Below are 27,967 nucleotides of genomic sequence, written 5' to 3' on the forward strand. Positions count from 1 at the left end.
TATTTTTAGCAGAGATGAGGTTTCACCATGTTGGCCAGGCTAGTCTCAAACTCCTGACCTCAGGTGATCCGCCCGCCTTGGCCTCCCAAAGTGCTGGGATTATAGGTGTGAGTCACCGTGCCCAACCTCAAGTGCTCTTCCTTGAGGAAGTCACACATGATTTCACTCCACAACTTTTATTTCATAGGAGCAGTGTATACCTTAGTATCCTATCCCTTCTAACCCAACCACTAACTTCAAATCAAGCCTCCAAGACAGAAATTCTTTACTCTCCTCATGGTGGTAAAAAGGGCAAAAAGCAAGGCCGGGGGCGGCGGCTAAAGCCTGTACCCCAGCACTTTGCAAGGCCAAGGTGAGAGGATAACCTGAGGTCAGGAGTTCGAGACCAGCCTGATTAACATGGTGAAACCCCAACTCTACTAGAATACAAAAATTAGCCAGATGTCATGGCGGGTGCCTGTAATCTCAGTTACTTGGGAAGCTGAGGTGGGAGAACTGCTTGAACTCAGGAGGCAGTGGCTGCAGTGAGCCAAGAATGCCCCACTGCACTCCAGCCTGGGCGACAGAGGGAGACTCTCTCTCAAAATAAAAAAAGACTTTACTGGTCAGGCATGGTGGTTCACGTCTGTAATCCCAGCACTATGAGAGGCCGAGACGGGTGGATCACCAGAGGTCAGAAGTTCAACACCAGCCTGGCCAACATGCTGAAACCCCGTCTCTACTAAAATTAGCCGATGTGGTGGCGGGTACCTATAATCTGTTACTTGGGAGGCTGAGCAGGAGACTTGCTTGAAGCCGGGAGGCTGAGGTTGCAGTGAGCCAAGATCACCCCACTGCACTCTAGCCTGGGTGACAAGAGCAAGAGTCCACCTCAAAAAAAAGAAAAAAGATTTTATTTGTGATTGGAAGAGAGTGTTTCTCTGTCTGCATGGTACCAGAGAAATTAGAAAGTTGGCAGGAACAAATGATGGTTTATGATTTCCTAAATTGTTAAAGGCTAGAAGTTCAAGAAATTCTTCCCTGTAGAAATTCAAGAAGTGTGTGTGTCAACCATCCTAAAACCATTTATTGTTCTTAGCTGTTTAGCTGAACTCCACTTAAGTTCTGGTGAAACTCTGAAATCCTAAAGGACAATGTTCTCTGACAATGCTGAAAATGGATATAAAACAAAAATGTCATAGCCAAGGACAGATTGACAGTTTTCCATAAACCACTCATAATTTTAGGCACTCCAAATCTTCTGTCATTTAAATTGGGAAGAAGAGGTTATTTAAGAGAGTTTGTTCCCCACCAATATTAAACCTCTGTCTAGATAGTTTCACAATTAATCCAGAGCCAGTCTTTTATACTGCTGACAAGTGAAATACACAGGATAAAGCAAATCATAACCTTTAAGAGATGTTTAACTACTTTTGCTATTGGAGCAATTACCATGTTTGGATTTGGAGGAGACCATTATAATCTTTCTACAGTCCATCAACAGCGTGAAATGTAGCCACTTTTTGCCTTTTTTTTTTTTTTTTTTTTTTTTGAGACAGAGTCTTGCTCTGTCGCCCAGGCTGGAGTGCAGTGGCGTGATCTCAGCTCACTGCAACCTCTGCCTCCCGGGTTCAAGCAATTCTCCTGACTCAGCCTCCTAAGTAGCTGGGATTATAGGCCTGCGCCAACATGTCTGGCTAATTTTTTTGTATTTTTAGTAGAGATGGAGTTTCACCATGTTGGCCAAGCTGGTCTTGAACTCCTGACCTTGCAATACACCTGTAATCCCAGCATTTTGGGAGGCTGAAGTGGGCGGATTACATGAGGTCAGGAGTTTGAGACCAGGCTGGCTGACATGATGAAACCCCATCTCTACTAAAAATACACACACACACACAAAATAGGCTTGATGGCACATGCCTGTATTCCCGGTTACTTGGGAGGCTGAGTCAGGAGACTCATTCGAACCTGGGAGGCAGAGGCCGCAGTAAGCCAAGACGGCACCACTGCACTCCAGCCTGGGTGACAAAACGATACTCGGTCTCCAAAAAAAAAAAAAAAAAATTTTTATACAATTTGTATTTGTATTATTAACTGTTAGCGAGAGCATCTGACAGAAAACATAAAGACCTACAAAATATCAAAGAGTACAGAGCAAACACCTGACTTAATAGTTGAGAAGTCTGTTTACGGACCATACATAACCTTTCTTCTTTCTGGGTTGGGGATTAGAGGGGGAACAGGTTTCAAATTAAGGAGCTCCTCTATTAAAAATAAAAACCCTGTCACTTTCACTTTATCCTATTTCATGCTTATAATGCAGCATGAGTTGTTCTGGTTCCCTAATACTTTTATAGGAAAGGTAAAAAAATCCCCTCTCAACAAACTAAAAATAGAGATACACAAATAAAACTGCAGCTTACAAAGAAGATATGTGTGACTAGATATTCCAGCATCTGAGCTGGAATGTGAAAGGTGGAAGGAATCCTATTCAGCAAATTCTAAATAGCAAAAACGCAATACCAGGCCTGAGGAAATACCAAAATCTCAAGCAAAGCATCCAACATCTGGCAGCGTCTGTTCACAGTATAAAAGCAGCAGTTACCGTGAAACATCAGACACTTCTGATGGAAGAGCTCAGTTTCTGACTCACCTCCCGCCCCCTACCCCACACACATACACACACTTTCTCTCCTACACACAATCTATTGCTTTTCTTGTGGGCCTCCTCAGCCCTCCCTCAATCTTCATTCGTTTCTAACTATTAATACATTGAGCTCTCTACATTAACCTGGGTCCATTCTCCAAATTCCAATCTCCTGATACAGCCTAAGCATTCTTCCAGTCCATTTTCTATTATGCAATACTCCCCCACAACACTTACAGTCACCCCCCCGTCCATCTTTCTTCTCAGGCCTAATTTCCAAAACATCACTTCTCGCAGTCTCTACTGCAATTCAAGACTCCATTCCATCTTTCCCATCTGTTTTTAAGGTCTTTGACCTTAATTTCCTACATTCCTTAGGCTCTCTTCAAAACTTCCATTCCTTCCCAAAGTTGGGCAGTTTAGAGTTGAGAATTACCAAAGGAGTTAGTCTGAGAAAATGTGTATGTGTATCTGTGTGCCTGTGCGCGCCTAAGGGTGGGGGTGCGAAGTGAGAAAGGGTGACACATTAGGGGAGTATCTGACGGAAAAGATGGCTTCAACAACTCCCAGCCACCGCAACAAAATTCACGATTCCCTACCTCTCCAGAAATCGAAAGCGTCCAATAACTCTTAAATATCTTTTAACTCCCATGGCTTCTCTTCAACATTTTCATCCAATTAGCCCACAATCAACTTAAGATTCTACCTGCCTCTCACACTAAGTAGTTCCTCTCTACTTCTTAGGCCTCTATTTACTTTCTTAAGTTTCTCTATTCCCTTCCGTTTCTCTTGTTTCCTATCCCCACCTTTTTTTTTGTTTTTGTTTTTGTTTTTGTTTTTGTTTTTTTTTGAGACTGGGTCTCACTCTCTCACCCAGACTGGAGAGCAGTGGCCCAATCTCGGCTCACCGCAACCTCTGCCTCCCAGGCTCAAGGGATTCTCCAGCCTCAGCCTCTCGAGTAGCTGGGATTACAGGCGCACGCCACTACTGCCCGGCTAATTTTTGTATTTTTAGTAGAGACGAGGTTTCACTACGTTGGCCAGGCTCGTCTCGAACTTCTGACCTCAAATGATCCACCCGCCTCGGCCTCCCAAAGTGCTGAGATTACAGGCGTGAGCCACCGCGCCCGGCCACCTACCCCCACCTTCAATCTCCATCTCTCCTCCTCAAAGACAACCAACGTTTTCGACAACTTCTTAATCAAACTTATCTTTTCCTCAAACTCCTCCTGCCCGCTCAGAAATTCCTATTTGAAAGCCCAGTTCGCCCCCGCTTACCGGTAACCCCTAGGACATTCCCAGCTACAGGTACCCTCTTAGGTCTCGCTCTTCCTCCCATCCCATATTCCTCACCAGCCCCCTACCCACGACCTACCCGGCTTACCTGAGGACGAGGTACAGGAAGGGACCGCGGGATCAAAGGATGAAAAACCGACCGAAGACGACGGCCCGGAGGAGGCCGACGCCATCTTAGCAGCCCCCTCCCACTCAGAGGCCTGGCTCTCTTTCAATCCGGCTCTTCCTCTTCTCGGAATCGAATCTTCCCAACGTCTCTTTACAGAACCCGCGTTCTCAGGGCCACCTCCCCGCCCCCTCTGGGGCCTCCCTCAGACTCGTCGAGCCGGCTCCTGGACCAGCTCAAGGCCACACCATTCGCCTGGCATGGGGGAGAACTCACGTCTCGCACTCCCTCCACAAGTTTAACTGCTTTCCACAGGGGATACTTTCCCCTTTCACAAAAGAGTAAGCTTAAGCTGGCTGCTGGGACCTTGCGTCCAGACCAAGCCACATCTGCGGAAAAAAACGAGGCATGAAAAATCCAAGAGGAGCGAAGCCCCCTCTCCGTCCTCCTTAGCCACGGCCTGTTTATCGCCCAACCAGTTCGCTTCACTCCGGGTAGCCAAGCAAAATCCGAGCACTGCGCATGCGCCCGACCTTCTCGGTTCATCAGCCCACTGATTGGGGGGAGAAAAGGAGCAAAACCAATCGGGAGGCTGCTAATGGTCACGTGAGGTAGGTCCTCACGCCCTGACGAGTCCACGGATGGAAGATGTGCGCGCGCGATTTGGCCGACCTTTCCTACGGTGGCTCGGCAGATTCGCTTAGATTCAGTTTTTTGCTAGGACTGGGTTGAGTGATCTGAACTCCGGACAAGAGTCGGTCAGCCAAGTCCTCTGAAATTCCTAACCCAGGAAAAACTCTCTGCGGGTGTACTGGTGTCAAGTCAGAGACGTTAAGGTGTCGAATATCACAAAACATTTAATGCCACCAAGAACTCTTCTTAGTCCTTTTCCTGTTTTACTACTCTGTTTACTATTTAGTTAAACGTGCATGCCTGTCTTACCTTCCTCTGAATGGCATTCGAAATAGATGTGTGTTTTGTTTGCCTCAAGCACAAAGCTAGGCACAGTGACGCAAATATTTCATGCATGAATCAGTGAAGACCTGTCAAAAAAGGGCACGGGAGGCAATCAGGGACTTATCACAACCTTCCTGGGACCCAAGCCCTTTAGCCTCCAACTGTCAATTATCTGTGCTCCAAAGGGCATGGAGATACACAGAAAAATTTCTCCCATTGTAGTTTTCGTAGTAACCCTGCTCGTTTTTAACAAAGTACCCCGTAGGTTATGAACCCTGGTGGGAAGACCTGTCTCTCTGAACAGACTGTAAAACTTCTGGGGAGCAAGGACTGTGTTTGCTTCACTCTTGTATCTCCAGCTCCTCCCGTGACTTTGTAGATAGTAGGGGCTCCATAATTATCTTTGGAATGAATAAATGAAGAGAAATGGGAAAACATTCCGGGTAAGGGTCGGTTAGATAGATCCTCTCAAATTCATAGCCCGTGAAAGAACTCCATTAAAACAGGTTTTGTGGCCTGGCGCGGTGGCTCACGCCTGTAACCCCAGCACTTTGGGAGGCCGAGGCGGGTGGATCACGAGGTCAGGAGATCGAGACCATCCTGGCTAATACGGTGAAACCCCGACTCTACTAAAAATACAAAAAATTAGCCGGGCGTGGTGGCGGGCGCCTGTAGTCCCAGCTACTCGGGAGGCTGAGGCAGGAGAATGGCGTGAATCCGGGAGGCGGAGCTTGCAGTGAGCGGAGATCGCGCCACTGTTCTCCAGCCTGGGCGACAGAGCGAAACTCTGTCTCAAAAAACAAACAAACAAACAAACAAAAAACAGGTTTTGTAACCCCCAGAATGGCCTGATAATCCTCTTTCCAGATGTCTTGTGGGTCCTCATAAAGTAACCTAGGACCCGAACATCCATAGAATATCCCTATGCAGGCCGGGCACCGTGGCTCACGCCTGAAATCCCAGCACTTTGGGAGGCCAAGGCGGGTGAATCATCTGAGCTCAGGAGTACGAGACCAGCCTGGCCAACATGGTGAAATCCCTTCTCTACTAAAAATACAAAAAATTAGCTGGGCGTGGTGGCAGGCGCCTGTAATCCCAGCTACTCGGGAGGCTGAGGCAGGAGAATCGCTTGAACCCAGAAGGTCGAGGTTGCAGCGAGCTGAGATCGCGCCATTGCACTCAAGCCTGGGCAAGAAGAGCGAAACTCAGTCTCAAAAAAAAAAAAAAAAAAAGGGCCGGGCGCAGTGGCTTCACACCTGTAATCCCAGCACTTTGGGAGGCAGAGGCGGGCGGATCACCTGAGGTCGGGAGTTCAACACCAGCCTGATCAACATGGAGAAACCCCGTCTCTACTAAAAATACAAAATTACCCAGGCGTGGTGGAGCTTGCCTGCAATCCCAGCTACTCGCTACCCGAGAGGCTGAGGCAGGAGAATTGGTTGAACCTGGGAGGCAGACGTTGCGGTGAGCCGAAATGGCGCCATTGCACTCCAGTTTGGGCAACAAGTGCGAAACTCCGCCTCAAAAAAAAACAAAGATAAATCCCCGTGCATTTACGGCAGCCTTCTACTCCTCCCTTACGAAGATCTAAAATAATTGTTTCCCTGCTGCCACCTGCTGGAGTATTCGTCTTCCTTTGGGCACCGGAAGTAGACAAAATCTTGTTTGTAATTCCACAGCAGTGGAATTTTGTAGTGTTGAAGTATTTTATAATTGCCTATACTTATACCCTCCACTCAACTAAACAGGACAGGAACTGGTGAGGGGCACACTGTCTAGCACAGGATTTGGCTCATAGGTATTCAATAAATAAACATTTGTTGAATAAATTATCCTTGTTTTCCGGAAAGGCATAGGGTTGCTACCATTTCCTGAGTTACTTCAGAAATCGGCTGGTGTTGATGTAAAGCTGTTTCTGATTTTAAAATTGGAAACAGACTAATAAATCCCAGAATGACCAATGCAGTCAAACAGAGGAATCTTCTCCCTGTGAGCTAATCTGTGAATTTTATTTTATTTTATTTATTTTTTGAGACAGAGTCTGGCTCTGTCGCCCAGGCCGGAGTGCAGTGGTGCTGGGCTTACTGCAACCTCCACCTTCCGGGTTCAAGCGATTCTCCTGCCTCAGCCTCCCGAGTAGCTGAGACTACAGGCACGCACCACCACGCCCAGCTAATTTTTTATATTTTTAGCTTTTATTTTCACCAAGTACCACTATTTTTATTTTTAATTTTTTCAACTCCCACTCAGTCCCTGGGGTGTCCTCTGAGTCATGGAACCACTCCTCTCCAGTAACATTCCTGGCATAGTAGAACTGTGGTGACGTGACAGGGTGTGGAAACAGGGGCAGAGCAGGACATGTTGGCTTAGTGCCCCCAAGGAAACAGAAAAGGGAGTTCACCAATACATGCTTTGGGAAAGGGGGTACAATCCGATGACCTCAAAGTAGGGCCACAGGTACAGACTTCAGTACACGTGTGTGCACACCCACACCTTTATTAAAGTTTCCTTCTTATCTTATAACATTTTCTTTATTTTATTTATTTATTTTTTGAGACAGAGTCTCCCTCTGTTGCCCAGGCTAGATAGAGCACAGTGGCGCGATCTTGGCTCACTGCAACCTCCACCTCCTGGGTTCAAGCAATTCTCCTGCATCAGCCTCCCAAGTAGCTGGGATTATAGGCACGTGCCACCACATCTGGCTAATTTTTTGTATTTTTAGTAGAGACGGGGTTTCGCCGTGTTAGCCAGGATGGTCTCGATCTCCTGACCTCGTGATCTGCCTGCCTCGGCCTCCCAAAGTGCTGGGATTACAGGTGTGAGATACCACGCCTGGCCAGAACAGTTTCTAAGATTAGAATGAAGGGGTGGGGACTAGCAAGAGCAAGGAAAGGATTCTACAATAAGAGGATGGCTTATTTATTCAATTAATCATTCATTAATTAATTTGCTCAATTAACATTATTTAGCCCAAGCTACGTCCCAGGCTCTATTAGAGTTCCTGGTATACATAGATGAAGATTAAGCCTATCATCAGGCAGGATGGCTCACTCCTCTAATGCCAACACTTTGGGAGCTGGAGGCAGGCAGATTGCTTGAGTTCAGGAGTTCAAGACCAGCCTGGGCAACATGGCAAAACTCCCATCTCTACAAAAAGTACAAAAATTAGCTGAGCATGGTGGCACGCACCTATAGTCGCAGCTACTCACGAAACTGAGGTGGGTGGATCACTTGATCCCGGGAGGTCTAGGCTGCAGTGAGCTAAAATTGCACCACTTCTCTCCAGCCTGCGTGACAAAGCAAAACCATGTCTCCAAAAAAATTTTTTTAATTAAAAAAAGGAAAGGATTAAGCCTCTGCCCTCAAAAAGATCACAGACTAATGAAGGGAACAGACATGTGAATCACTAGAATACAATGTAATAGGTGCCATCATAAACTTTATGTAAGTGCTATGGTTTGATAACCATATTTTCAGAATAAAAAATGGGAACAGAGTCTTTACAACAGACATTATTTGAGATTGGAACTATTCCAGAGACTACAGAAGGCATCATCTCCACAGTTATATAAATTGCGCCTGGAAAGAGAGGAATGGGTGTTCAGGAAGACTCCACTATCCCATAAAATTAGACAAGAAAGGAAAAGGATTCTAAGGAGAAAGAAAGGCATAGAGGCATGACAGAGAATTGGGTGTTGGGGGAGTGATGCTGGAGTAGTGATGTGGCAGAAGGTGTGACTAGAAAGACAGGGAGAGGCTAAATTTTGAAGGATCTGAATACTGAATGCCATATAGTAGTTACCACATACTGAAATTTACTATGCACTTACTAAACACTGTGCTAAGCAGTTTACAAGAATTATCTCTCTCTTTTTTTTTTTTTGAGACGGAATCTTGCTCTGTCGCCCAGGCTGGAGTGCAGGGGTATGATCTTGGCTCACTGCAACCTCTGTCTCCCAGGTTCAAGCGATTCTCCTGCCTCAGCCTCTTGAGTAGCTGGGACGACAGGCACCTGCCACCACGCCCGGCTAATTTTTATATTTTCAGTAGAGACAGGGTTTCACCATATTGGCCACACTGGTCTTGAACTACTGACCTTGTGATCCACCCGCCTCGGCCTCCTAAAGTGCTCAGATTATAGGCGTGAGCCACAGCGCCTGGCCAAGAATTATATCTCTTAATCTTCTACAACCTTAAAAGATAGGTATTATTATCAGTCCCACTTTGCAGATGAGAAAACTGAGATTCAGGTAAGTAAAGCAACTTGTCCAAAGTCATACCGCTAAAAGACCTTAAAGCTCACACTCAAATTCAGGTCTGGCTGACTCTAAAGCTATGTTCTCTTTTTGTTGTTGTTTTATTTTATTTTAATTTTTAATTAACACATAATTGTACATATTTATGGGGTACATAGTGATGTTTCAATACATAAAATAGTGATCAGATCAGGATAATTAGCATATCTGTCATCTAAAAAATGTATCATTTATTTATTTATTTATTTTGAGATGGTGTCTGGCTTTGTCGTCCAAGCTGGAGTGCAGTGGCACAATGTCAGCTCACTACAACCTCCACCTCCTGGTTTCAAGCGATTCTTATGCCTCAGGCTCCTAAGTAGCTGGGACTACAGGCACCTGCCACCACTCCTGGCCAGTTTTTGTACATTTTAGTAGAGATAAGGTTTCACCATGTCAGTCAGGCTTGTCTTGAACTACCCACCTGGAATAATCTGCCCACCTCAGCCTCCCAAAGTGCTAAGATTACAGGCGTGAGCCCTAGTGCCTGGCCTCACAAATGTATCATTCATTTGTTTCCAACACAAATATTTAATATCCTTCTTCTAGCTGTTTGACACTATATATTATTGTTAATTATTGTCATCCCCCAGTGGTACGGAACACTAGAATTTTTTTTTTGTTTTTGTTTTTGAGATGGAATCTCACTCTTGTTGCCCAGGCTGGAGTGCAATGGCACGATCTTGGCTCACTGCAACCTCTGCCTCTGGGGTTCAAGTGATTCTCCTGCCTCTGCCTCCTAAGTAGGTGGGCTTACAGGCACCCACTAACACACCTGGCTAAGTTTTGTATTTTTAGTAGAGATGGGGTTTTGCCATGTTGGCCAGGCTAGTCTCAAACTCCTGATCTCAGGTGATCTGCCCACTTCAGCCTCCCAAAGTGTTGGGATTACAGGCATGAGCCACCGCACCCGGCCAAGAACACTAGAATTTATTCCTCCTGTCTAAATGTAATTTGGAGCCAAGCGAGGTGGCTCAGGCCTATAATCCCAGCACATTGACAGGCTGAGGAGTGGGGATCACTTGAGTCCAGGTGACCACTGTGGGCAACATAATGAAATCTCATCTTCACAAAAAGTACAAAAAATTAGCCGGGTGTGGTGATGTGAGCCTGTGGTTCCAGTTACCTGGGAGGCTGAGGTGGGATGATCGCTTGAACCCAGGAGGTCGAGACCGCAGTGAGCAGTGATTGTATCACTGCACTCCAGCCTGGGCAACAGAGTGAGATCCTATCTCAAACAAACAAATGAACAAACAAATGTAATTTGGGGCCGGTGTGGTGGCTCACAGCTTTAATCAGCTCACTTTGTAAACCTCTCACTTTGGGAGGCCAAGGTGGGAGGACAGCTTGAGCCCAGGAGGTCAAGGAGGCAGCGAGCCATGATCCTGCTGCTACACTCCAGCCTGGGCAACAGAGACCCATCTCAAAAAAAATGGTAATTTTGTGTCTTTTTTTTTTTTTTTTTTTTTCTTTTCAGATGGAGTCTTGCTCTGTTGCCAGGCTGGGGTGTAGTGGCACGATCTCAGCTCGCTGCAACCTCTGCCTCCCTGTTCAAGCGATTCTCCTGCCTCAGCTTCCCGAGTAGCTGGGACTGCAGGTGTGTGCCACCACACCCAGTTAATTTTTGTATTTGTAGTAGAGACGGGTTTCACCATGTTGGCCAGGATGGTCATAATCTTTTGACCTCGTGATCTGCCCGCCTTAGCCTCCCGAGGTGCTGGGATTACTAGGCGTGAGCCACTGTGCCTGGCCCAATTTTGTCTTTTTTTTTTTTTTTTCCGAGACGGAGTCTCGCTCTGTTTCCCAGGCTGGAGTGCAAATGGTGCGCGATCTTGGCTCACTGCAACCTCCGCCTCCCGAGTTCAAGCAATTCTCTGCCTCAGCCTCCCGAGTAGCTGGGATTACAGGTGCCCACCACCATGACCAGCTAATTTTTCTATTTTTAGTGGAGATGGGGTTTCACCATCTTGGCCAGGCTGGTCGTGAACTCCTGACCTCATGATCCACACCCTCGGCTTCCCAAAGTGCTGGGATTACAGGTGTGAGCCACAGTTTTGTGTCTTTTAACAAATCTGGCTGGGCGCGGTGGCTCAAGCCTGTAATCCCAGCACTTTGGGAGGCCAAGAAGGGCGGATCACGAGGTTAGAAGATCGAGACCATCCTGGCTAACACGGTGAAACCCGTCTCTACTAAAAAATACAAAAAACTAGCCGGGTGAGGTGGCGGGCGCCTGTAGTCCCAGCTACTCGGGAGGCTGAGGCAGGAGAATGGCGTAAACCCTGGAGGCGGAGCTTGCAGTGAGCTGAGATCCGGCCATTGCACTCCAGCCTGGGCGACAGAGCGAGACTCTGTCTCAAAAAACAACAACAACAACAACAACAAACAAATCTTTCCCTGTCCCTTCCTTCCCCCCGCACTTCCCAGCCCCCAGTATCGTCTATTCTATTTTTTATTTCTATGAAATCAATTTTTTTAAAGCGTCCACATATGAATGAGAACACGCAGTGTTTAACTTTCTGTTCGTGGCTTAAGTCAGTTAACGTGTCCTCCAATTCCATCCATGTTGCTGCAAATGACAGGATTTTGTTCCTTTTAATGGCTAAATAGTATTCATCTGTGTATATACACCTCATTTCCTTTATTCATCTGTTGTTGGACACCTAGATTGATTTCCTATTTTGGTTACTATAAGCAGTGCTGCAGTAAATATGGGGGTGCATAAATATGGAGTGCGGACGTCTCTTGGAAATGCTGATTTCCTTTTTTTTTTTTTTTTTTCTTAAATCAGCTTCCTTATGTTGAATTATGTCCTTTCCTTCGGATAAATGTCTATGGCTGTGTTTTTAACCACAATATTATGCTTTTTTTCTCAAGGATTTTGGACTTTATCTTGTAGATGATGTGGAGCCATTAAAAAATGTTGAGGAGGGGAGTGGCAAAATCTGGGTTTTTAGAAAATTTGAAAGTTTCCTACCGGCAGCAGTGTGGAAAACGGACTGGACCGGGGAGAATGACCTCTTCTAAAAGAAAATGTGAGCCCGGCGCGGTGGCTCACGCCTGTAATCCCAGCACTTTGGGAGGCCGAAGCGGGCGGATCACCCGAGGTTAGGAGTTTGAGGCCAGCCTGGCCAACATGGTGAAAGCCGTTTCTACTAAAAATACAAAAATTAGCTGGGCATGGTGGCGGGCGCCTGTAATCCCAGCTACTCGGGGAGAATCGCTTCAGCCCGGGAGAGGGAGGTTGCAGTGAGCCGAGATCGTGCCACTGCACTCCAGTCTGGCGACAGAGCGAGACTCCGTCCCTACGGAAAACATACATATATGTGTGTGTGTATATGTATATATAAAACAAAAATAAATAAAAGAAAATGTGTTGACTTAGGTTTATGGGGGTCGTCGTGCCACCAAGTGGACTCATTGAGCACTAGGGCAAGCGGCCTAGAGGCTCCGCGCAGGAGTAGGAGAGGCTGAAGAGTAAAGACGGTTTAGAGGGCGGGACTAGGAGTCTCTCGACACTCTGTTACTTCTGCCTGTAAACGCCCGACTTCCGCCGCTGGTGTCCACTCGCAGGTAGCGGTGTCGAGCGTCGAGCTCCCAGAAGCGAGCTGGTGAGGGGCTGCAGGTGGCGGAGCAGTCTCGGTAGGCGGTATGAGTTTGGCTGGGGGCCGGGTACCCCGGAAGACCGCTGGGAACCGGCTTTCCGGGCTTCTGGAGGCAGAGGAGGAAGATGAGTTCTACCAGACGACTTATGGGGGTTTCACAGAGGCAAGATCCGAGCCTGGGAAAAGGGAGGGGAGGAAGCGAAGAGGAGCCCTGGAGGGAGGATCTCCGGACAAAGAAGAGGGCGGGGAATAGAGCGGAGCTCTGGGAGCTGATACTCTAGATGGGTGCGGTGAATAGGAGCCGGGGGGCGGGGCGGGGGGACGGATAGTGTGGAGTCCTAGAAGGGAGACCTCTGGATGGGGTCAAAGGGGCATGAGACGGAGAAGCTTTGCGGAGGCACTCCAGAGAACGGCAGAAACCTACCGCGTACTTGCGTGGTTCCATCTCTCACTGTACTTCTGACCTCCAGCATACGTCAGGCACACAGATAGTAGTAGTCAGTCGCTCGATGTATACTTGTTGGCCCACTGCCGGATTATTCACCTGAGACATGGAAAGGAACTGCTCCAAAAGTAGAGATTAGCCCACTCCTTTTTCAGCTTTCAAGTCTCAATGTATATGTTTTCTCAGGAAGATAATCCTTCCTTGACTATCCTAACAAGTGTCCCCATTTATTTCTCCCACAGAACATATTTCAGTTTGTAATTAGATTCGGTTTGCTTACGCTTTCCTATTGCATTGTAAACTGTATAAAGTTAGGGATGGTCTGTTTTGTTCAACATTATGTGTGAGGTGTCCGGACTGGGCTGCCACTTGCTAAATTTTTATTAGTTGAATCTACCCGTTTCTTAAATGTGTTGAATACCCAGTGCATGCCATCGGTGATAGGTTGTATTGGGCTCTAGGGAAACCGAGAATATTAAAAACAGCGCTCTGTCCTTACATACTCCATGCCCCAGTGGGGTAACTGGCTGGGTTAACAATTAAAATACTGTGTGATAGGAAGGGCACAGTGGCTCACGCATGTAATCCCAGCACTTTGGAAGGCCGAGGCAGGTAGATCACAAGGTCAGGAGATCAAGACCATCCTGGCCAACATGGTAAAACCCCAGTCTCTACTAAAAATACAAAAATTAGCCAGGCGTGGTGGCGTGCGCCTATAGTCCCAGCTACTCAGGAGGCTGAGGCAGAGAATCGCTTGAACCTGGGAGGAGGAGGTTGCAGTGAGCCGAAATCATACCACTGCACTCCAGCCTGGGCGACAGAGCAGGACTCTGTCTTAAAAACAAACAAAATGTGTGATAAGGACTAAAACAAGGTGTAAGATATAAGATAGAGTGTTAAGGTAATACATCTGAACCAAAGCTGTTGATCAGGATAGGCATCCCTGGAGGGATGATGTTTAAGCTGAGGACAGTTTGAAAAGTAGACCTTCTCCCACTTTTTGAAAAGTGGGAGAAGGAGAAAGGTTAGTCCACAGAGCAGATCGGGGAGAGTATGTAAAGACATTGAGATCCTGGTCTAGGACCTGCAAGTCTACTTTCATTCTCCAGAGCATGAAGGAGACTAAAGATTGATAAGCCTGGCGGGAGTAGGCATGGACCAGATCATTTAGGGCCTTGTGAGCCATGTTAAGGAGTTTTGCTGTTCATCCAGAGGACTGAGAAGAGTCATCAGAGTTCCACGATAAAATTTGTACTTTAGAAAGATTACTTACTCTGTAATGAGAATGGCTTGAAGGCGGCATGGCAGTAGAGAAACAGAAAGATTCAAGAGAAATTAAGGAATAGAACCCACAGGATTTAGGGGCTGGGTGTGGTGGTTCACGCCTGTAATCCCAGCACTTTGGGAGGCTGAGGCGGGTGGATCACAAGGTCAGGAGTTCGAGACCAGCCTGACCAACATGGTGAAATCCCGTCTCTACTAAACATATAAAAAATTAGCTGGGCGTGGTGGCACGCGCCTGTAATCCTAGCTACTTAGGAGCCTGAGGCAGGAGAATCGCTTGAACCCAGGAGGCGGAGGTTTCAGTGGATCACTCCACTACACTCCAGCCTGGGCGACAGAGCGAGACTCCGTTTAAAAAAAAAAACAAAAACAAAAAAACCAACATCACTGAGTCATTACTGACACAGCCCTGACCAACTAGTTTAAAATAGAACTTTCTCATCCCTCCTCTAAGGCCATTTTCCTATTTCTGTCATTTTACGACTCGTTATTTAATATGTACCCTTCATGCTTCCAACAAGGATTTAAGGAGGCTTACAATATAAACAAAAAGTAGAAACGGTAAAAATAGAGACAGATCAGAAGTAATTGTACCAGGAACCTCTGCTAAAATGGTAATAGCAATTGATATTAAATTTAGCTGTGAGCTTCCTGGTAGCCAAACCTTGTATTTCTTTTTTTAGTAAGAAAGAAGCATACAAGTTCTTCAAGAGAGACAAACTTATTCAGTCTTAAATCCTAGGGAGCATTTATCATTATATCCTTATATTATAAAATAACGGTTTTCGTAGATGATATACAAACATTCTCTTATCTAGTGATGTGTATTAATGACTCAATAAAAGCCAAAGGAATGGTAGTAATTTAGTGCAAGTATTTTGATTGGGCACTAAGCTAATGTGTGGTTGATCTACTACCCTCCAGTGATATGGCTTAATACCAGATTAAGGCTGAGGGGATTAATGTGTTCCCAGGCTGTCTTTTACAGGCATCAATTGGGAGGAAATGATGGTCATCAGTGCAAAATTGAACTCTGGCTGGTTTGGAGGGTCAACCATCTGTGTTATTTGCTTGCTTTGGCATCATGTGTACCAAGATTAGCCCTTTAGTCTGCATCACTGATTGAAGAGAGAGCCACATGTGTGAGGTGTCACCCAGCCCAGTTGACTCCCTCTCCCTCAACTGACTTTTTTCCCTTTTCTTTGTAATATGGCTGCCATTCTAGCCCTAAACAGTATCACTTAAGGTCTAGGCTGTACTTCACATTCTCTACTCCAGGCCATCTAACTGCCTCCAGAGCTTTCTGAAATACCCCTTGTACATACTGTTACCCCTCCCCTATATCTTCGGTGGCTCTCCGTTATCCATAGTAGCAGTACTCAGCTGTTTTTCTGTCCCAACACATCTGAGGAATGACACATATTTTTCTCAGTAACTTTAGTTTACATCAACAATGATTATCAATGGTCGGACAAATAAGGAGATGGAGGGGATTGAGAATTATTGGCCTGCAGGTTAAAATTGTGTTTATTAGTGTGACATTTAAGTTTCTCCATAAATGGAATGCAGGAATGCAAACTTCTTTTCTTTTTTTCTTTTTTTTCTTTTTGAGACGGAGTCTCGCTCTGTCGCCCAGGCTGGAGTGCAGTGGCGCGATATCGGCTCACTGCAAGCTCCACCTCCCGGGTTCATGCCATTCTCCTGCCTCAGCCTCCTGAGTAGCTGGGACTACAGGCATCTGCCACCACGCTTGGCTAATTTTTTCTATTTTTAGTAGAGATGGGGTTTCACCGTGTTAGCCAGGATGGTCTCGATCTCCTGACCTCATGATCCACCCGCCTTGGCCTCCCAAAGTGCAGGGATTACAGGCATGAGCCATTGCGCCCGGCCGCAACCTTCTTTTCAAATCATATAGTCCTACAGTGCAATCAGTGTTGGAAGGAGGCAGTGCTGGAGCGAAACACAGTTGGCTAACAAGGTTTCTTGACAGAGAAAAGTTTTACTTAGATCTAAATCTTTATTCCATAAACATGCTGTACACATTACCATTTCTGCACCTTTGTTTCTGCTGTTTCATCGCCCATGATTCCTTCTTCCCTCTTGACTGTCTAAATACTAACAGTGTTTTCAACCATAGTTTAACTCCTCTTCATGCCTTTTTTTTTTTTTTTGAGATAGTGTCTCGCCCTGTCGCCCAGGCTGGAGTGCAGTGGCACTATCTCAGCTCACTGCAACCTATACCTCCTGGGTTCAGGTGATTCTCCTGCCTCAGCTTCCCAAGTAGCTGGGACTACAGGTGTGCATCACCATGCCCAGCTAATTTTTGTATTTTTAGTAGAGACAGGGTTTCACCATGTTGGCCAGGCTGATCTCGAACTCTTGGCCTCAAGTGATCTGCCCACCTCAGCCACCCAAAATGCTGGGATTACAGGCATGAGCCACCGTGCCTGGCCAAGACCCACATCCCCCCCAAAAAAAAAAAAAGGTAAGATTATGTTATCCCCTTTACTGTAAGCCCCTGAAGGTAGAGACCAAACCATATCCTTTTGTTTCCCAGTACTTAACACAGTGTGTTGCAGGTAAAGCGCTATCAATTAATGTTGGAAGGAGGTGGTACTGGAGCCAAAGGCTATTAGCTAGAAAGTTTTCTTGCTTGAAGAAAATGAAGGGCTGGATTAGGAAGGAGAGTAGGGCAACCCTTATCAAGAAAGTTGAGAGATTCTGTTCCTCCTGAAGGGTCATTAAGGCTTCCATTGCCAGCCAACCCTCATCTCCCTGTGTCCTTAGGAATCTGGAGATGATGAATATCAAGGGGACCAGTCAGATACAGAGGACGAAGTGGACTCTGACTTTGATATTGATGAAGGGGATGAACCATCCAGTGATGGAGAAGCAGAAGAGCCAAGAAGGAAGCGCCGAGTAGTCACCAAGGCCTATAAGGTACAGGAGGAGTCCTAGTTTTCTTGGATTTCCTCAATTCCTATTCCCTCTTTCATCAGGTCCCAGTACTCCCTTTGCCACTTCCATTTCTGGCAATGCTAGTTTTCTCTCATTGAGATCCTCATATTTCTCCTTACTTCTTCTGTTCCCTGGTATCTGATTCCAATCTGTCCTCAGGAGCCTCTCAAGAGCTTAAGGCCTCGAAAGGTCAACACCCCGGCTGGTAGCTCTCAAAAGGTCCGAGAAGAGAAGGCACTACTGCCACTAGAACTACAAGATGACGGCTCTGACAGTGAGTAGGGATGTTTGGGTCAATTGGGAAAATTGGAATATGATGACAAAATATCATATCAGTGTTAAATTTACTGATGTTGCCGGGTGCAGTGGCTCACGCCTATAATCCCATCACTTTGGGAGGCCAAGGTGGGCGGATCACCTGAGGTCAGGAGTTCGAGACCAGCCTGGCCAAGATGGTGAAATTCCATCTCTACTAAAAATACAAAAATTAGGCAGGTGTGGTGGTGGGCCCCTGTAATCCCAGCTACTTGGGAGGCTGAGGCAGGAGAATTGCTTGAACCTGGGAGGCAGGGGTTACAGTGAGCCAAGACCACGCCATTGCACTCCAGCCTGGGCAACAAGAGCAAAACTCCGTCTCAAAAAAAATAAAAGAAAAAGAAAAAAATTTACTGATGTTGATAACTTACTATGGATAGGAAAATCCTCATTCTTAGGAAATACACACTGAAATATTTAGGGATAAAGGCCATGATGTTTACAACTTTAGTTATCTAATTTAGATCATTCAGAAAAAAACCACACATACAAAATGCAAAAGGGCCAAAATATTACCAATAGGTGATGGGGTAAAAGATATATGAGTATTCCTTGTACTATTCTTGCAACTTTGTAGGTTTGAAATTATTTTGAGGCCAGGCACGGTGGCTTACGCCTGTAATCCCAGCATTTTGGGAGGCCGAGGCAGGTGGATCTTGAGATCAGGAGTTTGAGACCATCCTGGCTAACATGGTGAAACCCCATCTTTACTACAAATACAAAAAATTAGCTGGACATGGTGGCATGTGCCTGTAGTCCCAGCTGCTCGGGAATCTGAGGCAGGAGAATGGTTTGAACCCGGGAGGCAGAGGTTGGAGTGAGCCGAGATCGTGCCACTGCACTCCAACCTGGGCGACAGAGTGAGATTCTGTCTCAAAAAAAAAAAAAAAAAAGAAATTATTTCTGGCCGGGCGCAGTGGCTCACGCCTGTAATGCCAGCACTTTGGGAGGCCAAGGCGGGCAGATCACGAGGTCAGGAGATCAAGACCATCCTGGCTACACAGTGAAACCCCGTCTCTACTAAAAACACGAAAAAATTAGCCGGGCATGGTGGCGGGTGCCTGTAATCCCAGCTACTTGGGAGGCTGAGGCAGGAGAATGGCGTGAACGTGGGAGGCGGAGCTTGCAGTGAGCTGAGATTGTGCCACTGCACTCCAGACTGGGTGACAGAGCGAGACTCTGTCTCAAAAAAAAAAAAAGGAAATTATTTCCAAACACAAAATTTAAAAATAAATAAATAAAATAGGTGGACATGGGGGCTGGGCGTGGTGGCTCACACCTGTAATCCCAGCACTTTGGGAGGCCAAGGCGGGCAGATCACGAGGTCAGGAGATTGAGACCATCCTGGCTAACACGGTGAAACCCTGTCTCTACTAAAAATACAAAAAATTAGTCGGGCGTGGTGGTGGGCACCTGTAGTCCCAGCTACTCGGGAGGCAGATGCAGGAGAATGGCGAGAACCCGGGAGGCGGAGCTTGCAGTGAGCCGAGATCGTGCCACTGCACTGCAGCCTGGGCGACAGAGTGAGACTCCGTCTCAAAACATAATAATAAAAAATAAATAAATAAATAAAATAGGTGGACGTAAATTCAAAGATTTCTTCTTATCTCACTCTCTTCCAGGTAGGAAGTCCATGCGTCAGTCTACAGCTGAGCATACACGACAAACATTCCTTCGGGTACAGGAGAGGCAGGGCCAGTCAAGACGGCGAAAGGGGCCCCACTGTGAGCGGCCACTAACCCAGGAGGAGCTGCTCCGGGAGGCCAAGATCACAGAAGAGCTTAATTTACGTTCACTGGGTCAGTCTGTGGTTTCAGAAAAAGTGGGTAGAGGGGCTGAAGGGCATGAGAAAAACCATGAGACCTGAAGAACCAAAGAATTGGAGAGATGGAAATTTGGGATGCGAGAATCAGAAGGAAGAAATGGCAGAGAGTAGATGATTAGGTGCAAAGGTCTAGGCAGTTATGAGCACTCTGAAGAACAAGCTAAGGTACTTTGGTGTAAAATAAGAGTTGTATAGAACTGAGGTCAAATCCTGGTTCTGCTATTCACTTGCTTTAAGACTGTAGGTAAATTACTTATTCACATTTTGCTTTTCTTGTTTATAAAATAGGGTGCACACCTAATGACTCAGGGAATTTAGGCAGGAGGATTGCTTAAGGTCAGGAGTTCACAACCAGCCTGGACAACATAGTGAGACCCCATCTCTTTAAAAAAAAAAAGCAGGGGGTGATAATGTTGACTTTAATGATAATCATGAGAATGTAAAGTCAGCAGATTAGTCCTTCGTGAGATAAATTGCTTTAAAAATCTCTTCATTTTATGGTATTGCTTTAAAAATCTCTTCAGTTTGGGCCAAGCGTGGTGGCTCATACCTGTAATCCCAGCACTTCGGGAGGCCAAGATGGGTAGATCACCTGCAGTTGGGAGTTCCAGACCAGCCTGGCCAACATGATGAAACTCTGTCTCTACTAAAAATACAAAAATTAGCTGGGCATGGTGGCACATGTCTGTAATCCCAGGTACTTGAGAGGCTGAGGCAAGAGAATCATTTGAACCTGGGAGGTGGATGGAAGTTGCAGTGAGCCGAGATCACACCCCTGCACTCCAGCTAGGGCTACAGAACGATACTCCGTCTCAAACAAAACAAAACAAAAAACCTCGGCCGGGTGCTGTGGCTCACGCCTGTAATCCCAGCACTTTGGGAGGCCAAGGCAGGCGAATCACAAGGTCAGAAGATCAAGACCATCCTGGCTAACATAGTGAAACCCCGTCTCTACTAAAAATACAAAAAAATTAGCCGGGTGTGGTGGCGGGCACCTGTAGTCCCAGCTACTCGGGAGGCTGAGGCAGGAGAATGGCACGAACCTGGGAGGCGGAGCTTGCAGTGAGCCGAGATCGCGCCACTGCACTCCAGCCTGGGTGACAGAGCAAGACTCCGTCTCAAAAACAAAAAAAACAAAAACCTCTTCAGTTTATAGGCATAGAACCATGTATGGTAGTATATTATACAAAAATATATACTTTATAGAGTAGTAAGAGTCTCATATCATGAAAGGTACATGAGAAATTGAGGGACCAGCAGATTCATACCTCCTGGTACATACTTTCTGGGTGAAATAGTATGTGGAATCACCTACAGTATTTAATATGTTTTCTTTCTCTTTTTGTTTTTGACACGGAATCTCTGTCTGTCGCCCAGGCTGGAGTGCAGTGGCGCAATCTTGGCTCACTGCAACCTCTGCCTCCCGGCTTCAAGCGATTCTCCTGCCTCAGCCCCCCGAGTAGCTGGGACTACAGGTGCATGCCCCCACGTCCGGCTAATTTTTTGTATTTTTAGTAGAGACGGGGTTTCATCGTGTTAGCCCGGATGGTCTCTATCTCCCGATCTCATGATCTGCCTGCCTCAGCCTCCCAAAGTGCTAGAATTACAGGCGTGAGCCATCGTGCCTGGCCATTTTTCTCTTTTTGAATCTCCTTTTTTTTTTTGTTCTCTCTCTCTTTTTTTTTTTTCTTTTTGGCCAACCATACATAATTGAATATGCATAAGCCAGATGTAATTTCCCAGAAGTGGGAGATTATTTACCTGGAATATCTGGGACCCATCCCATTCCAGATTAATAATAGTTTTGAAATTTAGATAACTTCGCTGGGCACGGGTGTGGTGGCTCACAAGCAACAAGGTCACCTTGATGTTACTGTAGTTACAGTCTGCATCCTTTGTCCACGTTGATTGGTTTGGACTACTGTAAGGAGAGTGACTCCTAGGTTTTCCATGTCAGTAACTGGCTTAGGAGACCCTGAAGGAGGAGCAAGTTCAGTGGGGAAAAAATAAATTTATTTTTGAACATGTTGAATTTAAGGAGTTTGTGAGCAATTCATGCAGTGATGAGAGGTCAGTTAAATATGCAAATCTGGTATTCCAATAAGAGATCTGGGCTGAAAATATAAATTCGGAAGTCTTTAGAATATGGATGGTAATTAACAATATTGGAGTGCATCTGAGCATGCAGGGAGAAAGCACAGAGTGAGAAAACAGGCGTGATAGAGTCCTGCAGACACTAAAGCGTGATAGTTTCATACAAGAGGAGGAGCTTCGAAAAGAGCCTGGAAGTGACCAACGAGTTGGAGAAACCCAGGAGAGTTTGTGTTAAAAATGCCAGGAAAGAGAAAGCCTCGAGAGAGTGACTACTGATTGCTGCTGAGATGATGATTAGTAGAACTGAGAAGTGCCCACTGGTTTTGGTGAGATAGAGGTCAGACATGACCTTAGCACTTATTGGCGACCAAGCCATATCGAAGTATATTGGGGAGCAAAACTTTGCAAGCTTGGCTATGAAGGGTAGAAGAGGGAATACAAGCTACAGAGGGGTCTGAGATTAAGGTAAAGTTGTTTTTATTTTATTTGAAGATATTAGAAACTGTATCTTTCATGAGAAACAACTGAGTTTAAAGAAAGAGAAGAAAGAAAGGTTATTAATAGTGTAGGTTTTTGGAGATGGGAGGCAAGGCTGGGAGATAGAGCAGCATGGTGGAGGAATTGGCCTCAGATGGGGGAAGGGAGAAAGAAAGTGTGGTGGCCGGGTGCAGTGGCTCACACCTGTAATCCCAGCACTTTGGGAGGCCATGGCAGGCAGATCATCTGAGGTCAGGAGTTCGAGACCAGCCTGACCAACATGGAGAAACTCCATCTCTACTAAAAATACAAAATATTAGCTGAGTGTGGTGGTGCATGCCTGTAATCCCAGCTACTTGGGAGGTTAAGGCAGGAGAATCACTTGAACCCGGGAGGCAGAGGTTGCGGTGAGCCGAGATCGTGCCATTGCACTCTAGCCTGGGTAACAAGAGCAAAACTCTGTCTCAAAAAAAAAAAAAAAAGAAAGAAAGAAAGTGTGGCTTAGCCGAGTGCAGTGGCTCATGCCTGTAATCCCAGCAATTTGGGAGGCCAAGGAAGGAGGATTGCTTGAGCCCAGGAGTTCAAGACCAGCCTGGGCAACATAGTGAGACCCTGTCTCTATTTTAAAATGTGGCTTACAGTTGTAGGTTTGTAATCCAAAGGGAGGGCATTGCAGTGGTTCTTACCTGATGTCTTCTTCATTATGTGGCGCCATCTGTCAAACGTTAAGGATACAGCTGGAAGCTTGATGAGACTGAGGAGCATTTAAAATAGTTATTGATGTGGGATATCGAGCAGTATTGAGGGACCTGCTGAAGACTAGGACCATGAATGAATTTATGGTGGTTGCAGTCTGTGCTGTTATTTTTCTCCAGTAGCACTCAGCAGTCCAGAGCAGGGCAAGGGAATTATTGACAGGAGAGTGACTGAAGTGATTGAAATAATACAGTGAGCAACCTAAGCATGATTTAAAAAGGAAAATGTGGCCTGGCGCAATGGCTCACACCTCTAATCCCAGCACTTTGGGAGGCTGAGGCGGACGGATCATGGGGTAAGGAGTTCGAGACCAGCCTGGCCAACATGGTGAAACCCCATCTCTACTAAACATACAAAAAATTAGCCAGGCGTGGTGGTGTGCACCTGTTGTCCTGGCTACTCGGGGGGCTGAGAATCACTGAGGAGAACCACTTGAACCCGGGAGGCGGAGGTTGCAGTGAGTGGAGATTGCGTCACCGCACTCCAGCCTGGGCAAGAGAGTGAGACTCGAAAAAAAATAAAAGTATAGTGACAAGGAAAAGAAGGTTGTTAGAGATGAGGTGATAAATTGTGGCCATGCAGTGTTGAAGGGGCTACCCATGAGCACTTCAAAGTCACCAGGGTGACCCTAAGATGATAGGAATTGGGGTAGAGACGAAGAGTAGAAACCACTGCCAAAGTCTTCAGTGAGGGAGGGAGTGACCATGACTAGGAAGGACAGAAGTTAATCTAGACTCTTGGCACAGGTCTCAAAAGAGAAGGGAGTTTTGCTTGTAGGCAGAAAAGTAGTGATCTGAAAGCTACAGGGTGGGACCCAGTAGGACATAGGTATATCCTGTAGGGATGAAGAGAATGAGCATCCTCCACCAGAGGGCTGCAGAGAGGAGTGGTGGCCTCAGTGAATGACCAGGTTTCTGGTAAGGCAAATCATGGAAGGAATGCTGAGTGAGGAGCTTGAGGATATAGATGAGTTGGCAGATTACAGAGCATGAGTTCCAGAGGGTGTAGGCAAGTGTTTGAAAGTGAGGGGTTGGGCCGGGTGTGGTATCTCACACCTGTAATCCCAGCACTTTGGGAGGCTGAGGCAGGCGGATCACGAGGTCAAGAGATCGAGACCATCCTGGCCAACATGGTGAAACCCCGTCTCTACTAAAAATACAAAAATTAGCTGGGCGTAGTGGCGCGTGCCTGTAGTCCCTGCTACTCAGGAGGCTGAGGCAGGAGAATTGCTTGAACCTGGGAGGGGGAGGTTGCAGGGAGCTGTGATCACACCACTGCACTCCAGCCTGGTGACAGAGCGAGACTCTGTCTCAAAAAAAAAAGAAGAAAGTGGAGGGGTTGGAAGATTGGCTCAAGGGAAAGAAAGCAGTATTATCAAACAGTTCAAGTGCAAGAGAGGTTCAGTCATTGGAAGGGTTTCCAGAGTACTCTTTTTTTTTTGAGATGGCATCTCACTCTTTCGCCCAGGCTGGAGTGCAGTGGCACAATTTCGGCTCACTGCAACCTCCGCCTCCCAGGTTCAAGTGATTCTCCTGCCTCAGCCTCCCAAGTATCTGGGATTACAGGCGCCTGTCACCACGCCCGGCTAATTTTTTGTATTTTTAGTAGAGACGGAGTTTCAGCATGTTAGCCTGGATGGTCTCAATCTCCTGACCTCGTGATCATCTGCCTTGGCCTCCCAAAGTGCTGGGATTACAGGCGTGAGCCACTGTGTCTAGCCTCTTTTTTTTATTTTATTTTATTTTTTAAATTTTTTTTGAGACAGAGTCACACTCTGTCGCCTGTGCTGGAGTGCAGTGGCGCAATCTCAGCTCACTGCAACCTCCGCCTCCTGGGTTCAAGCGATTCTCCTGCTTAAGCCTCCAGAGTAGCTGGGACTACAGGTGCGCGCCACCATGCCCAGCTAATTTTTTGTATTTTTAGTAGAGATGAGGTTTCACTATGTTGGCCAGAATGGTCTTGATCTCCTGACCTCATAATCTACATACCTTGGCCTCCCAAAGTGCTGGGATTACAGGTGTGAGCCACCATGTCCGGCCCGTTTTTTTTAAATTTTTACAATTTTTTTTATTTTTTTGAGACAGAGTTTTGCACTTGTTGCCCACATTGGAGTGCAATAGTGCAATCTCACTTCAACCTCTGCCTCCCAGGTTCAAGCAATTCTTCTGTCTTAGCCTGCCAAGTAGCTGGGATTGCAGTCATGTGCCACCACACCCAGATAGTTTTTATATTCTTAGTAGAGACAGGGTTTCACCATGTTGGTCAGGCTGGTCTCGAACTCCTGACCTTCAGCTGATCCACCCACCTTGGCCTCCCAAAGTGCTGGGATTACAGGTGTGAGCCACTGTGCCCAGTCTTGATTCATTTATTCATTAACAAATATTTAATGAGTGTCTGTAATATGCAGAATGCTGTATCACTCTGATAATATTTGGGCAATATGAGTTATAGTCACTGCCCTTAAGGAGGAGACATATACACCAATAGTGCATTGCCACAGAGCAGTGTCACGGAGACCAGGCAGGTAACATGAAGTGTGCAGCCAGCCAGAGGGATGGTGGTGAACTGGAGAGGAGTGCCTGAAAGGAGGAACAGTTACTCAGCTCAGCTAATTGCTCTCCTGTAAGAATACAGACCCAGGGTGGCCAGATTTTCTTGTTGTTTAAGAGCGACCAGAAATCTCTATAGTTAAATATAATTTCCTACTTTATTAATTTTTGTTTTTGGAGACAGGATCTCACTCTGTTGCCTAGGCTGGAGTGCAGTGGTGCCATCTCAGCTCACTGCAGCCTCCGCCTCCCGGGCTCAAGCAATCCTTCCACCTCAGCCTCCCAAGTAGCTGGGATTGCAGGCATGTGCCAGCACACCCAGCTGTGGGAGTGAATTGACAGGGCATTTGTAGAGGAGATTTTGATATCTGGGAAAGCAAATAAGCTCTTCATCAAAGCGTACCTTCCAACTCTGAGGTAGTATAGAGGGCCCAGGTGTACTTGAGAAATGAGCAGAGAGGATATCAAGAAAAAACTTATAAGCAGAAAACTTACAAAATGGGAGGTGCCAGAGGGCCTTAGGGGATTTCCATAGTTCTCTCTGGTAGTTGGCAGTGACTAGATAGCCAGGAAGATAATTGAGAGATCGTGGGACAGAACTGGGATGTGGGAAAAAGGGGCATTCTGATCATCCCCTCATTTCTTCCTTTGACCCTAAAGAGACATATGAGCGGCTCGAGGCTGACAAAAAGAAGCAGGTTCATAAGAAGCGGAAGTGCCCTGGGCCTATAATCACCTATCATTCAGTGACAGTGCCACTTGTTGGGGAGCCGGGTCCCAAGGAAGAGAATATTGACATAGAAGGGTGAGTGAATCTCAAGAGATTGTGTGTTCAGCTCGTTTTCTTTTTTTCTTTTTTTTTTTTTTTTGAGGCAGGGTGTTGCTCTGTCACCCAAGCTGTAATGAATGCAGTGGTGCAGGCTCGGCTCACTGCAATCGCCACCTCCTGTGCTGAAGCAATCCTCCCACCTTAGCCTCCCAGGTAGCTGGGAGTACAGCCACACACGCTAATTTTTGTATTTTTTGTAGAGACAGGGTTTCGCTGTGTTGCCCAGACTCCTGGGTTAAAGTAATCCTCCCGCCTCATCTTCCTAAAATGCTGGGATTACAGGTGTGAGCCACCGTACCCAGCCCAGCTTATTTCTTTCTTATTCCTTTTTCTTTTAGCTTCTCTCTTCTCTTTCCTGTTTTTCCTTCTAGCCTAGCTTTTTTTCCCATCAATCACTTAGTAGGTTCCTCAGAATGTTTCCAACACCCTGCCTCCTTTTTCTCTTTCCTCATCTCTGGTTTCCTTCTTTCTTTTCTTTTTTCTTTTTCTTTTTTTTTTTTTTTTTGAGATGGAGTCTCCCTCTGTCACCCAGGCTGGAGCGTAATGGCACGATCTCAGCTCACTGCATCCTCTGCCTCCTGGCTTCAAGCAATTCTCCTGCCTCAACCTCCTGAGTAGCTGGGATTATAGGCACCCGGCACCACGCCCGGCTAATTTTTGTATTTTTAGTAGAGACGGGGTTTCACCGTGCTGGCCAGGCTGGTCTCGAACTCCTGACCTCGTCATCTGCCTGCCTTGGCCTCCCAAAGTGCTGGGATTACAGGCGTGAGCCACTGCACCCAGCCTGATTTCCTTCTTTCTATATCTGTTATCTTCTCTCCTCAGCTCTTTGTGTTTTTTTGTCTTCAGACTTGATCCTGCTCCCTCAGCATCTGCATTGACTCCTCATGCTGGGACGGGACCCGTCAACGCCCCTGCTCGCTGCTCACGTACCTTCATCACTTTTAGTGATGATGCAACTTTCGAGGAATGGTTCCCCCAAGGGCGGCCCCCAAAAGTTCCTGTTCGGGAGGTCTGTCCAGTGACCCATCGTCCAGCCCTATACCGGGACCCTGTTACAGACATACCCTACGCCACTGCTCGAGCCTTCAAGATAATTCGCGAGGCTTACAAGAAGTACATTACTGCCCATGGACTACCGCCCACTGCCTCAGCCCTGGGCCCCGGCCCACCACCTCCTGAGCCCCTCCCTGGCTCTGGGCCCCGAGCCTTGCGCCAGAAAATTGTCATTAAATGAAGAGACGTCTAGTCCTCAGAAACTTCTTTCCTGCCCTGATTGGGGCTCTTGCTGTTCCATCTCCTCTCCCTGCTTCTCCCCTTTGTCACCTCTGATCTTTGCCCTATCTTTTCTCTATTTCTTTCTCCTTTTCCCCTAGTTCTTACAGGTTTCGTTGTGTTTTTTAATCTAATAAAATAGAAAGATCTCTTTTGTCTGGTGTCCAGTCTAGGTTTGGGAGCAATAAGTATTTATGAATACCTGAATATATTTGGGTCTTTATTTGATAGCATTTATTATGAGCTGTCCTTTCTAAATTGTATTCATTCCTCCAGCT

The 27,967-nt window shown here is 46.5% G+C and overlaps 2 protein-coding genes across 12 annotated transcripts in view; one reads left to right on the forward strand and one right to left on the reverse strand.

Moving 5' to 3' along the window:
• The window catches only part of PIP5K1A (phosphatidylinositol-4-phosphate 5-kinase type 1 alpha), a 51,491-nt gene extending 46,955 nt beyond the window's left edge, over positions 1-4,536 (reverse strand). For 5 of the 9 annotated variants that reach the window (XM_007977242.3, XM_007977250.3, XM_037997962.2 and 2 more), the window contains exon 1: positions 4,011-4,536. In XM_007977242.3, coding sequence (XP_007975433.1) covers positions 4,011-4,095 — 85 coding nt within the window. In that variant the 5' untranslated portion in view covers positions 4,096-4,536. The remainder of the gene's footprint in view (positions 1-4,010) is intronic. The other 4 variants (XM_007977252.3, XM_037997961.2, XM_037997964.2 and 1 more) reach the window with 2 other exon arrangements.
• An 8,300-nt stretch (positions 4,537-12,836) lies between these two features.
• Positions 12,837-27,843, forward strand: VPS72 (vacuolar protein sorting 72 homolog). Of its 3 annotated transcripts, XM_007977253.3 has the most exons (6): positions 12,839-13,045; positions 17,399-17,551; positions 17,729-17,843; positions 19,507-19,683; positions 26,246-26,390; positions 27,264-27,843. In XM_007977253.3, exons 1-6 carry the CDS (start codon positions 12,929-12,931, stop codon positions 27,649-27,651), a joined length of 1,095 nt encoding a protein of 364 aa, XP_007975444.1. In that variant the 5' UTR covers positions 12,839-12,928; the 3' UTR covers positions 27,652-27,843. The 3 variants fall into 3 exon arrangements, with proteins under 3 accessions (XP_007975445.1, XP_007975446.1, XP_007975444.1); XM_007977254.3 differs by lacking the exon at positions 19,507-19,683 and having other exon boundaries at positions 12,837-13,045; XM_007977255.3 differs by lacking the exon at positions 26,246-26,390 and having other exon boundaries at positions 12,838-13,045.
• The last annotated feature ends 124 nt before the right edge of the window (positions 27,844-27,967 follow it).

The sequence above is a fragment of the Chlorocebus sabaeus genome, chromosome 20 (assembly GCF_047675955.1).
Source record: "Chlorocebus sabaeus isolate Y175 chromosome 20, mChlSab1.0.hap1, whole genome shotgun sequence".
Taxonomy (NCBI): Eukaryota; Metazoa; Chordata; class Mammalia; order Primates; family Cercopithecidae; genus Chlorocebus; species Chlorocebus sabaeus.